Source organism: Melospiza melodia, chromosome 10 (genome assembly GCF_035770615.1).
Source record: "Melospiza melodia melodia isolate bMelMel2 chromosome 10, bMelMel2.pri, whole genome shotgun sequence".
NCBI lineage: Eukaryota > Metazoa > Chordata > Aves > Passeriformes > Passerellidae > Melospiza > Melospiza melodia.
This window is the reverse complement of record NC_086203.1, coordinates 24130950-24143831: the sequence shown is the minus strand read 5'-3', so window position 1 is coordinate 24143831 and position 12882 is coordinate 24130950. Positions and strand designations below refer to the sequence as shown.

Genomic DNA, 12882 nt, shown 5'->3' with positions numbered 1-12882 from the left:
GTCACCTTCCTAAGGAGAGGCAGAGCTAGGAGGAACAGTTGTGGACATCCCCTGAGGTAAGGATGGGTGGGGGAAGGCTGCACTTTACCTGCAGATTCCCAAGTGGTACAAGTAGGCTTGGTGGGAGCATTGTCAGACCTGCAGCAGGTTCCTCACTGGTTCCATCAAGGTCCTTGCTCTGGCAGGCAGTGACTTTGGCATGCAGCTTCTGCTCCCCACGCATGGCTGACCCTAGGAAGACCATCCCCATCTATGCATGTCTGAGAGGTTGGCTTGCTGCTGGTTTGTCTCTGTGCAGTCTTGGGCCTGGTGAGAAAGCTGTGGCCGTTGAACTAAACTCATGGAGAGGTGAGAGGCCATCACTGAAAATGATTAACAATGTTTTTCTTCAAGAAACCCACCAGCCGCACTTCTGCTTGTTATGGAGATGTTTAGGCCCTTGCTAGAAGCTACCAGAGCGGTGGAGCTCCCCTCAGCACCAAGACTCATCCTCTTCAGAGTGGAGCATCACCAATTAACCATCTTCTTTCAAATCACCCATTGCAGTGTTGTAAGGAACAGAATAATGGCCTGTGTTCACCTATGCTTGGTTTCACGTGCTTCTTGACTTACTTTGCCATGTTTTGTCCTGATGATGGTGTAAAAACAGAGTGCCCTCAAAAACTGCAAAGAGCTCCCACTGTTCTTGCTGTGCCATTGTAATGTTGGTGATAGCACTGTGCTGAGTTGGCTGGAGGAGCTGTGAGCCCGTGGTAAGCCTGCTCTGTCCACTGTGTGCCACTGGGCGATTCTTACTCCCTACAGGACGTTCCATGCAAGGTCCCACAGAGTTTTGCCTCGTCACACCTCTTGTTGTTTTCATATGTGGACGTGGAGGTGCCAGGGAAGACTTAACCTTGGCACAGAGGATAACTCAGCATTGCTTCCTTTCTGTGGAACCAGGTTAAACAACACTATTGTGAGCCCAGTCGCGGGCTGAGCCAGGCATCCCTAGGAAAACAAACAGCCTGGCTGACTCATCCCAGCCATGGCAGAAGTGATGTTTACTGGCAGAGAGCTCTGTGCTGGGGAGGGGGAAGAACACTTTCTGCAGAGCTTGCACAGGGGTCTTGCCCATCATCAAGAAATTGCTAATACAGTCACACTCAGAGGATTTCCTGGACTTCTGAGAAGAGTATTTAGCTGTTCCAGCTTAGTATGGACCCTACACATGCGTGGGTCTTCATTCTTTCACTTGGACGTGTGTGTTGTTTCTGAAACTGCCCTCCAACTCTTCCCAAGACTTCCCTACCCACTGCCAGCATCCAGCTCACACAGCCGTCTCTCTGCTGGAGCTGTATTGCCCATGATGTGTCAGCATTCGTGTAATTTGTATTATACAGCACATCACGTACCACAGGAAGGTCTTCAGAGTACCCACCCTGAGATGATGTGAAGGAGGCAGATTAAGAGATCCATGAAGCAGGCCACCAAGATTAAATTCTCTTAAATTTCCTATGATAAATGGGAAAATTCAGCTACTGAAATGTGCAATTTCCCTCACAAACTCTGGTTTTCTCCAAAGTTGCATTTGCCTCTAGACAACCGGCCTGTGTGTCGCCAGCCCTGATTCAGCCTTGCTTTTCCCAGCTCCAGAGCTCCCCTGGCATTCCCTGCTGGTGCCTGGGATGTGTCTCCTTATCAGAGCAGTTCAGCCTGCTGAACAGTCAGTGGATCTCCCTGTGCTCTGTGCCCTTTCTCCATTGTCCCTTCTAGGTTTCCTCATTGGAGACAATCTGAGGCCACACTGAGCTGCACCTATCTGCACTGGGGACAGACATCCCATGTGTGGCAGCTGCATTTGCCAGGCTGGCTGCGTGTCAGCTTGTTGGGCCAAGCAAATCTTCATCAAGAGCCAGAATCTGCCTGAAGATGTTGGGGATCTCTTTGAATACTGCTTTTCATCAAACCTTGGGGATTTATCTAGGGCTGTGGGGAGCAGCATTTACTTGCTCCATTGGATCCCCATTCCACAGCAAGTGTTTTATTTCCTACCTCTGCCATGCAAGTGAAGACCTCCTGGTCCTCCTGGGGCTCTGGATCTGCTGCCTGTGCTCTCCTGAGGTCTGGGGCTCATCACTGAACCTCTGATCTCTGCTCATGCTTCCCCTCATGGCACCATGGCAGCGACTATGGGTGTTTACCATCTTCCCTTCTGTTCTCCTGAGAACATCACAGACCCCAGCTCAGGGGAGCAATGTGGCATGCTCCAGATCGCTGGGTTCAGCCTCTGCTTCCTTTGCCTCAGACTCTGATACTTGACTCCAGTGAAATCAGTGCCAGCCTTCCCATCACTGTCAGTAGAGCCAAGATTTCACCCCATAGGGAGAAATGAGTTCTTTCTTTGTACTAGGTGAATATAACAATTTCAACTGCACTTCTACCCCTATATCCAAAAACAGAGCAATCATGGCATTTCCATATTTTTACCGTGCCTGATCACCAAAGACACAACGAGAGACAAGAGATGGTCTAAGGATGTAACAAACAGGCAACATAAAGAACTCCAGAATCAAGCATAATACCACCAACCAAAAAGCAGACAAAAATACCATCAAAAGTGGTGAAGGCAAATATACCCCTCCCAAAAAATAGCCTTCCAGAGGGCTGTCCCATCTGCATTGTTCTGTGTCTTCATTTTGAAATGTGCACTTCTAGTGATCCCAGCACTGTAGCTACTCCCTATATCTATCATTTTCCCCTCATTATTTTAATTCTTTTCTCAATCTGTTTTGGAGTTGGCCCAATAAGGATGAGCAAATCCTTCTCTATGTCTTTGAGCTCTTAATTGATATTTCTTCAACTCTTTTCAAAGCAGCTATTTTGGCATCTAGAAAAGATTTGGTGTCATCTGAGTGGTAGAAAATATATTTTAATCTTTCACAGCAGTGTTGTTTCTAAGATGTAGCATTTGGGGTAACAGATGGGGTGGCAAAGAAGTTGCCTATAGGGGCAGTGCTCTGCCTCAACTACTCTCCCGCCCGCTGCAGGAACTTTTCAATTAAACGATGAAAGATTTTGCAGCTTGATGCATTCCAGAGCTGCGTCTTAGCAATTGTTTAGCACCCAAATTTCCATGTAAATATTGACGATTTTGCAGCGTTTGAAAAGCAGTCTACGAGATTATTCCTGTTCTCGTTAGCCCCTCTCCTGAAGGCAGAGGCACGCTCCACTTCGGCTGTCCCAGGACCTTCACCAGAGCCATCCCCTTGCAGGGAAGGGCGTCCTCCTTGGGAGTCTGGACATTGCACCACAAGCCTTGTGTCACCAGCTCCTCAGGGTGATACAAAGAGATGGTCTGAGCTTCCTGGGTGTGTAAAGGAATCCTCCTCTTCAGCTGAGCTCCCCTTGTTTCAGTGCCAAGGAGCTGGGCGATGTCAGAGCATGTCGCTAGCAGCACGCAATAAGGAAATAAGGACAATGGAAACATCCCTGTCTGATACTGCAGAATTGCCTTTCTCCATCTGCAGGACGTTCCTACCTGCCAGATGCAAGAGAAGTCATTTTTCAATGCAATCCTCTGTCCTCCTCCCCCAGATCAATCTTCCTGTTCCTGGCCAAATGTACAATCCCATCCCCAGAATGAGACTACTGTTTCACACTGTTTAAATAACCAAACCTTGACATCTCTTAAAGGTGTCTTTTTCTTCCTTTGTATATTTTTGCTGGGCACTGACATGAACTGGCCTAACTTTTCAGCATTTTAAATGACATTTCCCTTTAATGGTAGCATAATATGTTTTTGTTAATAGTTGCACTGAGTATATGCTGTGTTTGAGTGATGATGTGCAGACTGTATTGTTTGAGTGACCTCTCTCCTTTTTCCTTAATGTGGCCTTAGGTTTGTATTTCTTTTTATTAGAACAGTTGACCACTACACCTCCAAGTGTGATAGCCTTTGTATTTAATAACTTATATTTAAAATCAAGTCTCTTTATTTCTAAACAGGGCTGGTTTAGTCCTGGCCAGGTCTTTGTGCTAGATGAGTATTGTGCACGTAATGGAGTGAGAGGCTGTCACAGACATCTCTGCTACCTCAGAGATTTGCTAGAGCGCGCAGAAAACGGAGCTATGATTGACCCCACCTTACTTCACTACAGCTTTGCCTTTTGTGCATCACATGTTCATGGCAACAGGTAAGGAATTCTTCTTGGCTAGCAGTGCCTTGCCAACAAGAGATGACTTTGTCAAATACAGGTTTCCTTGGATAATGCACAACAGTCCCCAATTTGTTTTCACAGTGGATGTTTGGCAGCAGCACTTCTAGTGGCATAGTCGGTTTGTTTATTTGTTTCATTGCTTGTTTAATGTAAGCAGTAAAAATGCACATAGAGGATCCAGAAATGAAGGTTTTTAACTTACTTGCCCAGGCACTTGCTAAGATGCAGTTCTGAACACGATGCAGTTGCAGTCCCTGTGACTGTCACGGGTTGAATAAATGGAAGTAAATGATACACTGTGCTGATTTAATTGCTGTGCGAGAGGATCTGACAAGTTGGAGCAGTGAAATTTTCAGCAGTATCAAACTTCAGTGCTCAGAAGGGCTTTAAGCCCTTGGGCACCCATGGCTCATTTAAAGACCACGTGACATCAGTTCAGAAATTGCTTAGACATAACTGGAAATTTTATCTTGCTCTGTTACAAAGCAATTTCAGTTTCAGAAGAAGACAGTTCCCTTCTCTCAAATGTGACAAACCTTTGATGAGAGGAACTGGAGCTTTGTTTTTCCCCCCTCTCCGTTTATTTTGTTGAAAGCCGTTGCATCTATTGCAGCTTCTTTTTCTGCTTTTTTCTGTTAATGTTTATTGTATATTTTGAGATATCACTTTGTATCTTACATGTGTTGCTGAAGAAAGGATTGTTAAGAAATAATTAGGTGTTTTCATATACCTCTGGTAAATACCACCCTGAATTACGACACGCATTGCCCAGGTTTCACATTGCAAGGCTGTCGCTTGATTTTGCAGTTACTTTCATGCATCTTGTCATGGAAACCAAGTTTTGCTTCCTTAGTTTCTTTTTTAGTTCTGACTTTCCGTTGCTCACTCGTTCTTTCTTTGCCAATTGTTATGTGATTTCAGTTGTTTCCTTTCAGCTTAATTTCCTTTTGTTTTATTTTGAGGTTTTTCATGCTTTCTTCTTATTTCTTTCACTTTTGCTGCCGGCCTTGCCCCCCACATTTCAATCATTCCCCCAAGCCAACTCATGGCAGAATTACTTGGTGGGTCACAGCCAAGTGCAGACGGTGAGGGGGGCAAAGCCTCTGCCGCTGAAACGGAGACAAAAAAGGATTCCAAAAAGGAGTCCAAAAAAAAGAAGGAGCCCAAAACCCAGCCGAATCCAGAGCCGAAAAGGTAAGCAAAAGTGTGCAGTGCACAGGAGTGTGTTGCAGAGGGCTTCTCAATCACTGAGCACACTGGGCAGCTGCACCCCCATGGCTCAGGGAGATCTGACTCCAGCATTTGGGTCTCATGCTCTCCTGGGAGCTGGATAGCATTTGGGCACCCAAGTCCCACAGGGGATCAGAGACTGAGGTTTTTAGGTGTGTGTTTAGAAGATGGCTCACATGGTGTTTAGGGGATGGGACCAGCCAGTAAAAGTGGCTGCCCCATTGCCCTTTGTCCTAGGCAGGACTCAGCAGACAGCTGGTTTGGGAACAGGACTTGGCTCAAAGCCCATCTGGCCCATAAAAGAGAGGAGGTGGGATGCTCATCACAGCTACCCCATGTACCTCTGCACAGGGTCCAGCACAGCCAGGGCTGAAGCTTCCTCTTCATCAGGGTTGGTGGCAGGAGGTATCTAATGGTATGGACCAAGGTCACAACCTCCCATTCCCTCTCCATGAGGCTGGAGAGTTTTGGGCTCAGGAAAATGTCGTGCTCTCAAGCCAGTCCCATGCTGTTCAGCTGTCCGGGGCTGTGTGTGGCTGCTGCACTGTATGAGGACCTGTTGGGCACTGTCAGAGGGACAGTTTGGCCACGGATGGGCTGTTCCTGTCACTCATTTAAAATATTCCAAGAAAGGAATGAGGTGTCTTGCTGTGACTTAGTTGTCTTTAGCTGACAGTTGACTTCGCATCCGAAAGCTGAAGGTTCATGTTCCTTCTTGGTCTGTGCTGTCTCTCTGTTGCCTGGGGATTGCGGGAGGCTCTGTGTGGGAGCTGCAAGGCTGCAGCATTGCGCGTTCCCACCAAGGGCAGGCTCTGCTTAACACCCAACAGTTTGCTATGGAGTCTGCGGGGTGCAGCGTCTGGCTTTTGCTACCAGAAGGTCACAGAAAGGGACCACAGGAGGTCTCGGAGGAAAACGCGACTGCTTATCTCTGTGTCTACTCTAAGCAATCTGAATATCTGAGTGGAAGAGTCACGATTTCTTTTCAGAGAGCTGTTGAGGCCACATGCATCATGCATTTGCGAGCTGGCTGGCAGAGAGCGATGGAAAGCCAGTATTTATTTACCAGGCAGTCCTTACTGGCAGTTGTGATGTGTGTAAAGCCGTGCTCACTTTAGCTGTGTCCCTCCCTCCCTCCCACCTGCTGTGTCCATACATTGCTCATTGCCTTATGACTGGCCCTGCTCTCCCCAGGAAACTTACAGCTCATGGCAGAGTTGAAACTTTCTATGTAAAAGTTGTCAAGGTGGCAGATCTGCCCCAGGACCCAGCACAGCACCCAAGAGAACATCTTGGAGTGGCCATGTATTGCATTGTTGTTGGGATGCACAGTGGTCTGGGAAAGACTGAGTTACAAGACATTTTTGTGTTTAACAAAGGCTTCTTTTTCCATCAAATCTGAAAAAGTGTTGATTTTCTTCATAAAGAAGAGTTCCTTCACTTTTAGACAGTAAACACCCCTGAATGGGTGGTTTAGCTTTCCCCAGGATGAAGTTGGCTGTCAGACAGAATATGCCACCCAGTAATGAAGGTCGAGCAGGGAGATAATTTCATGTGGCTATCAATCTCCTGTATTAGCAGCAGACAGTGATGGAGCTGAGGTGGGCTGTCTGTTTGTATCGTGTTTGCATAAGGTCAAGCAGCGAGACAACAGTCGCTCGCAGTCAGCGGGAAGTGCAGGCAGGCTGTGGATGCTGAGGACAGCCTGAAGGTCAAGGCTGACAGGATGACAGGTGTCAGTGTGGGGATGATGCCTCCTCGCCCGGCCGGCCCCCGCCTCGGCAGCACGGCCGCGCGCAGCCAGGACGGGAGCAGGAAGGCTGCTGCTGGAATTGCAGCCCCAGCTCGGGGCTGGCCCTGTGGCTGCAGCAGGTGAAGTGGTCAGAATGGGGTTTTGTGAACAGTTTGGAGCCCTGTTGGCTTACATGTCAGAGTTTGGTCTCCCCTCCTTTGGGCTCATGTATCTTATTCAGACCTCTGACATGATCTCTCCATACCAAGGCTGTAAATCACTGCTATTTGCACGACAGTCCACATAATTTTTCTTTTAATTTTTCACAAGTAGAAATTTCTACTTGTGAAATTCACAAGTAGAAATGGAGTCAAGTGTAAATTACTTACGTTAAGTTTCACCTCCTGAGACACCTGACTATGGAAGTGCAGGGTGTGAGGAAAACAGGGACCAGCAAGAGCAATATCCACATGGTTTACTATCCTCAGATACTTGCTCTTCACTGAGACTGAGAAACTCAATGCTTTTTAATTGTTGTGGTCACTCATTAGTTGATAATGGAGTTTTGTCCACTTGGTATCACAGGATGCCTTTTACAAAGACTTATCATTATAAAAAACTGTTATTTCTGATGTATTTACATAGGTGACAGGTAGTGAAGGCACAGAATTATCCAGACATCCCAACAACACGTCATATGTTTATTGATGTATCTTTGGTACCACCACTATGTTGCTTTTCTTTATCAATAGTCCTCCAGAGAACTAGCAAAGACAAGAGCAGGAATGGTTTTGAAAAGACATTGTGATTTGGAATAAAATTGTGAAAGGGTTTACATGGCCACCAAGATCCTTCCCTGCCTTCTCTCTCCTTGTTTTCACGGTTCTCATGTCAGAGGGCTGTGGCAGTACTGCCAGTGTTGTTTGACACACAGAGAAGTGATGTGTTAGAGGAACCTCACTTCTTCCCTGTCTGCACATGAGAGAAGTATTGTGGAACAAAAATTTGAGCTCAGCTTTTCCAGGTCTAAAGTTAGTGCCTAAATCTTGAGCAATAGCTCCTGTCCCTTGCAAAGAAGTGGCTTTCAGAAATGGCCTTGTGCTTTTTTTTTTTTAATTTAAGCATAGAATAGCATTATTTATAAATGTTAAAGTTAGCACCATGAAAAACTCTTTTTGTGCTTGTTAATTCTAAACTTTTAAAAATCAGACTTAAATATTGATCATTTGCATGCTAAATATTAGCAGACTGAGCTTATCAAAATCAGGTGCTGGACTGAATTCCCTCCAGTCTAAGAACAACCAAGTACCATAATCTTCTGCAAGTTGTTCAATGACTATTTACCTAGGGTTCAAGCAGCTACAAGTCTCCCTATTAATTAATTTGGTATATTTGTGATTTCCCTTTCTTGTTTAAACTGTATTTTACAGGCCTCAAATTTGTTTTCAAGAAAAAACAGTTTTGTTAACTAATGTTACCATTAGCTTTTATTACTGTTTTTACAACCCAGCAGAAATATGCTATTGTCATAAACCTTCAGGAATTGAAAACTCTGTGTGACATACCTGCAGTTTTCTCCATTGTATTGTAATTGCATATGTGGTCTGTTTCACGTAAAGATTTCCACACAGCTGGTTGAAACAACAGAAATGCAGGATTATTTCTGTCCCTTAAGCGGTAAGTACACTTTATCACGATATCTTTTTGTGCTCTGTGTTGGGTTTCTCGTTCAGGTGCCCTGCCCTGGCTGCAGTAAGGCATGTTCAGGCTGGCGGGGTGTGATGTCCTGCCCTGCTGTGAGGCGCCAGCTCAGTGTCCCATCCAGCGCCGCAGTGGCACAGCAGGTGCTCCCTGTGCTGCCTGTCGGATGGGATGCTCTGCCTGTGCTGAAGGGCTGGCTTGGCAGCCACCAGCAGGTCACCAGCTCCGTGCAGGAGGCTGACACGATCCATCACAATGGGTGTGGGATGGCAGGGCTCAGAATCCACCCGGCGCAGCGTGTTAGGGGTGCGGATGGCACATGAGAACCGATGAGCTGTGACTTGGCTCGGCGCTGCGGCGTGGAGGAGAGCCCGAGCGAAGGGAAGGCAGGAGTTGGGAGATTAAAGGGTTCCCATGCTCAGCAGCACCTCATGGGCAGCTGGGGCAGCCCCCAGGAGCACTGGGGTGAGCAAAGGGCTTCTCACCGACCTTTCCCTCACGGTGTGAGTCCCCAGAAGAAAGGGGAGATGGGGAAAATCCATGTTTGCCGAACACACTTTTTTCCTAGGGGTGTAGGCAGGTGGGCTCTTTCAAGTCTGGTCTGCTGGGGGAGATGTGAGAGGCAGCCGTGATCCTGCCCACATCCCCAGAGCCCGTCCTCGTGCAACCGGTGGGACTGAGCAGGCAACTCCTCCCGCGAGGATGCTGCAAAAGCCTCTCCTGACACATGCCGTCCAAGGCACTAATCATCGATGTTTACTGTATAGCTCATATGTGCTGCACCTGGCAACCAGCAAGGGAGCTGAAGGCAGCACGTGTTTTATATTTGAGTTGTTACTTAAAAAATCAAATTATTTGCATCAGTTTTTGACATTGTTTTTTTTCCCTTGGCTCTGCATGCCAGGGCTCACAGTGCGTGCAAAGATCTGTTTGCTACGTGTAAGCAATATTTTCCCCAGTTTAAAAAAAAAAAAAAAGTGTAGACAAGTTAAACATAAAAGGTGTAAAAGATGATATGTCTTTTCATTTAGAAGCCGACGTGGTATTTCATGGAGGCTTATGTCAAAGAGATTAACGCGCTGGAGCTATACTGTATATTTATAATTGCATACAAATGCATGCTATTGCTTCATATATTAGTCTTTGTTAAAAAATCATTTTGATATATTTGTTTTAGCAGCATAACTAGCCCTGGGGGCACCGGGTATAATTAGAAAAGGGCATGGGGGGAGGCGGGACTTGTAGAATAAAGCAGTGGCCTTAGGATCACAGGTCCTAATTATAATTTATAATTAACCCCGGAATTTGCACAAACCATCTAAGCTAAACAAGGACTATCATTTTTGCTGTTTAAATTGCAACCCTTTTTTTTTAATTTCACCACCTGCTTTGTTGATGTTGTTGTTTTTGTGGTTTAAAACTTAAAAACATGGGGGGATTAGGAAAGTGGCATTTAAAACTTTTCATATGAAATATTTACTGTGGGAATTTACTAGTTTAGAGCCAACACAGTGAATCTGCAGCAGAAGGAGTGATCTGAAACTTGTTTACTTATAATTAAAAATCTCGTTAGTTATTTTTCTTGCCTTTTTTGCCCTTCTGCTTCCCTCTCTGCCCACAGCTTCTGCCGTACACCTCAAGTACCCGTGAGCAGGAGCTATAGAGAATTGGATGGAATTGTCTCCACACAGATGGAGACAGTAATGTTGTTTGTCCAACTGAATTCATAGACCCAAACCCATTTTGTCCCTCATGCATTTGTATATACTATGTACATCCAAAACTTCTGTTCCACCCTTTTGCTCTCCTCTCACTTCTCATCACTGCTTCAGTGCAATGGTGATGTGGTTGTGGATTGTGTGTGAGAACATCAGTTCCTGCAGCTTAGAGAGATGCTGCTCGCTGGTGGAGTTGATGCTTCTGTACATGAGATTTAGATCAAATAGTTAGTATCAAAGTTGAGCTAGAGACCTTTGCTGAAAACAAAATTGCCAATAAGCATCAGAATGAGCTGTGCAGCTTGAGCTTCTCCTGGGGATTTTTTCAGCCCCATCAGCCATGTACAGAAATTGTCTAGAGCACAGAAGTGAATCTTAAATTACAGTGATGCTAAGCTATATACCCTTTGTGTTCTTGCAAAAGGGAAAATAAATATGTTCCCTCAGAAAGATTATATTTTCAAAGTATATTTGACTTGAATATTTAATTAGGTTTCAAAATTATCGAGCTAATAAATTAAGTGGAAGGCTTTGGGTAGTGTTTTTCCAGTTCTATCTATATCCTGCATTTGTCACTAATTAATGAGTTTCTAATGCTTCAGCTTCTGGAAAGATGAGCAACAAAGATTAACATAACTAGTAAATCCAAAGATGTGCAACTGGGTTATAGTATTTGAAATTTGACAAAAACATCGGAAGTATTATTATTTGTGACATGGCTCAAGATGGGGGATTGTGAGGAAAGCAAAGATGACAGAACTGGTGCTAACCACTGTGACAACAACTTGAAAAGCAGCCGACATGACATCTTTCCTATCATGCTGCCGAAAATGTCAACTTTGTGAAGGACAGTGAGAAAATGGTTTGCCGAAAATCTGAAAGGTAGATTCAAGAGATGCTCATCATGTCAGATGCAATATAGTCCACAGCTGGGTGAGAAAGGGAGTCCTTGCCATGGTGATGGCTCTCGCTTGGCAGGCCCTTCCAGACATCCACACTGCTCCAAAAATGGCTACAGCTGACCTGTAGATTGTCTCAGGTTTGCATGAGACGTGAGAGTGGCTTGTGCTTACACCCAGCGTGGAGGAACCAGTGGCCAGAGCCACTGGGTTTGTGTCCTCCTGGCTCACAGGAAAGGGGAAGCCCAAAGGATTAAGCTTTCATTTTGTGTGTGTTTGTGTGTGTGTGTGTGTGACTTAGGGGTTTGCTTGGCATCCCTTCGGATGTTGTGACTGGGGCAAAAGCCACATTGGCCAGAGGTTTTCTCTCCACAGCCCACCCTTTGTCTTTGTGTGGGTCAGTGATGCTTCCAGAGCTGCCCCTGCCTGGCAGGACACACCTGGTGCTGTCAGCTCAGCCTGTGCTGGGTGTCCACCATGAGCTGTTACATGGTGAGTGCTCTGAGTGCAGCGAGAGACTGAGATTCATGTGGGAGGGCTGCGACCCAGCCTGAGCTGTCAGATCCTGCCATTAAATCTCACCAGTTGAGGTTATTGACCTAGCAAAGGGTGACACAATTTTCAGACCATTTCCAGTCCCACAGCAAATCACTGCCAGGGCAGGCAGCTTTTACTGCCTCGTTTGTCAGTGCTGATACAATTAACCCAGTGACACTCTGAGCTGTTGTGGGTACAGGGCAAGGACCAAATGCCAAAAGTCAAATGAGGGCTTCAACCCTGCACCTTAATATATGGCATTTATTGTGGTCTGCCTTGAATTATCTCTCTCTGCCTGGGAGCAAACCAGGCACTGTGAGGTGCACAGCATCACAAAAGGCATGGACATCTCTATCTGAATATTAAATATTTTATGGAACTTTGGAATAAATTATATTAAGCATGTTAAGACATTAATTTTTGTTCAATATCTAATTTGGGTTTTTTTGTGGCTTGCTCATTTTTTCAAAATAACTGGTACTAATTAGTTACTAATGAGACCAGATCCATACTTCCAAAATTGTTTATGAAATGTGTTCCCCAACTGAGACATTTTATCCAAGTTTCAGCCTAAATCTTTTTTTCCTGTTTTTTTCCTTAATACACAACTGAATTTGGCAAATAATCAAAGAAAGATTCTGATTAAATGCTGTTTAACTTTAAATACATGCCCTGGTATTCAAGTATTTTTCTGTGTCCATGCTGCAAGTTTTATTTAATGTATATTTAGCTTTAAAATTTTGCAGTAAATATCATCTACGGTTTGCAAGTTCCTCTTCCCAAATGTTTTAATGGTTTATTCACCTGTGTTGGAATATCAGAGTTCATATTTATGATATTAAGAGCTTAGTAAATGTAGGGTCGAG

At 45.3% G+C, this 12882-nt stretch overlaps 1 protein-coding gene across 9 annotated transcripts in view; it reads left to right on the top strand.

Moving 5' to 3' along the window:
* CADPS (calcium dependent secretion activator) overlaps positions 1 to 12882 on the top strand; it is a 203498-nt gene that overhangs the window by 118966 nt on the left and 71650 nt on the right. For all 9 annotated transcript variants that reach the window (XM_063164920.1, XM_063164919.1, XM_063164923.1 and 6 more), the window contains exon 13: positions 3988 to 4175. In XM_063164920.1, coding sequence (XP_063020990.1) covers positions 3988 to 4175 — 188 coding nt within the window. The remainder of the gene's footprint in view (positions 1 to 3987; positions 4176 to 12882) is intronic.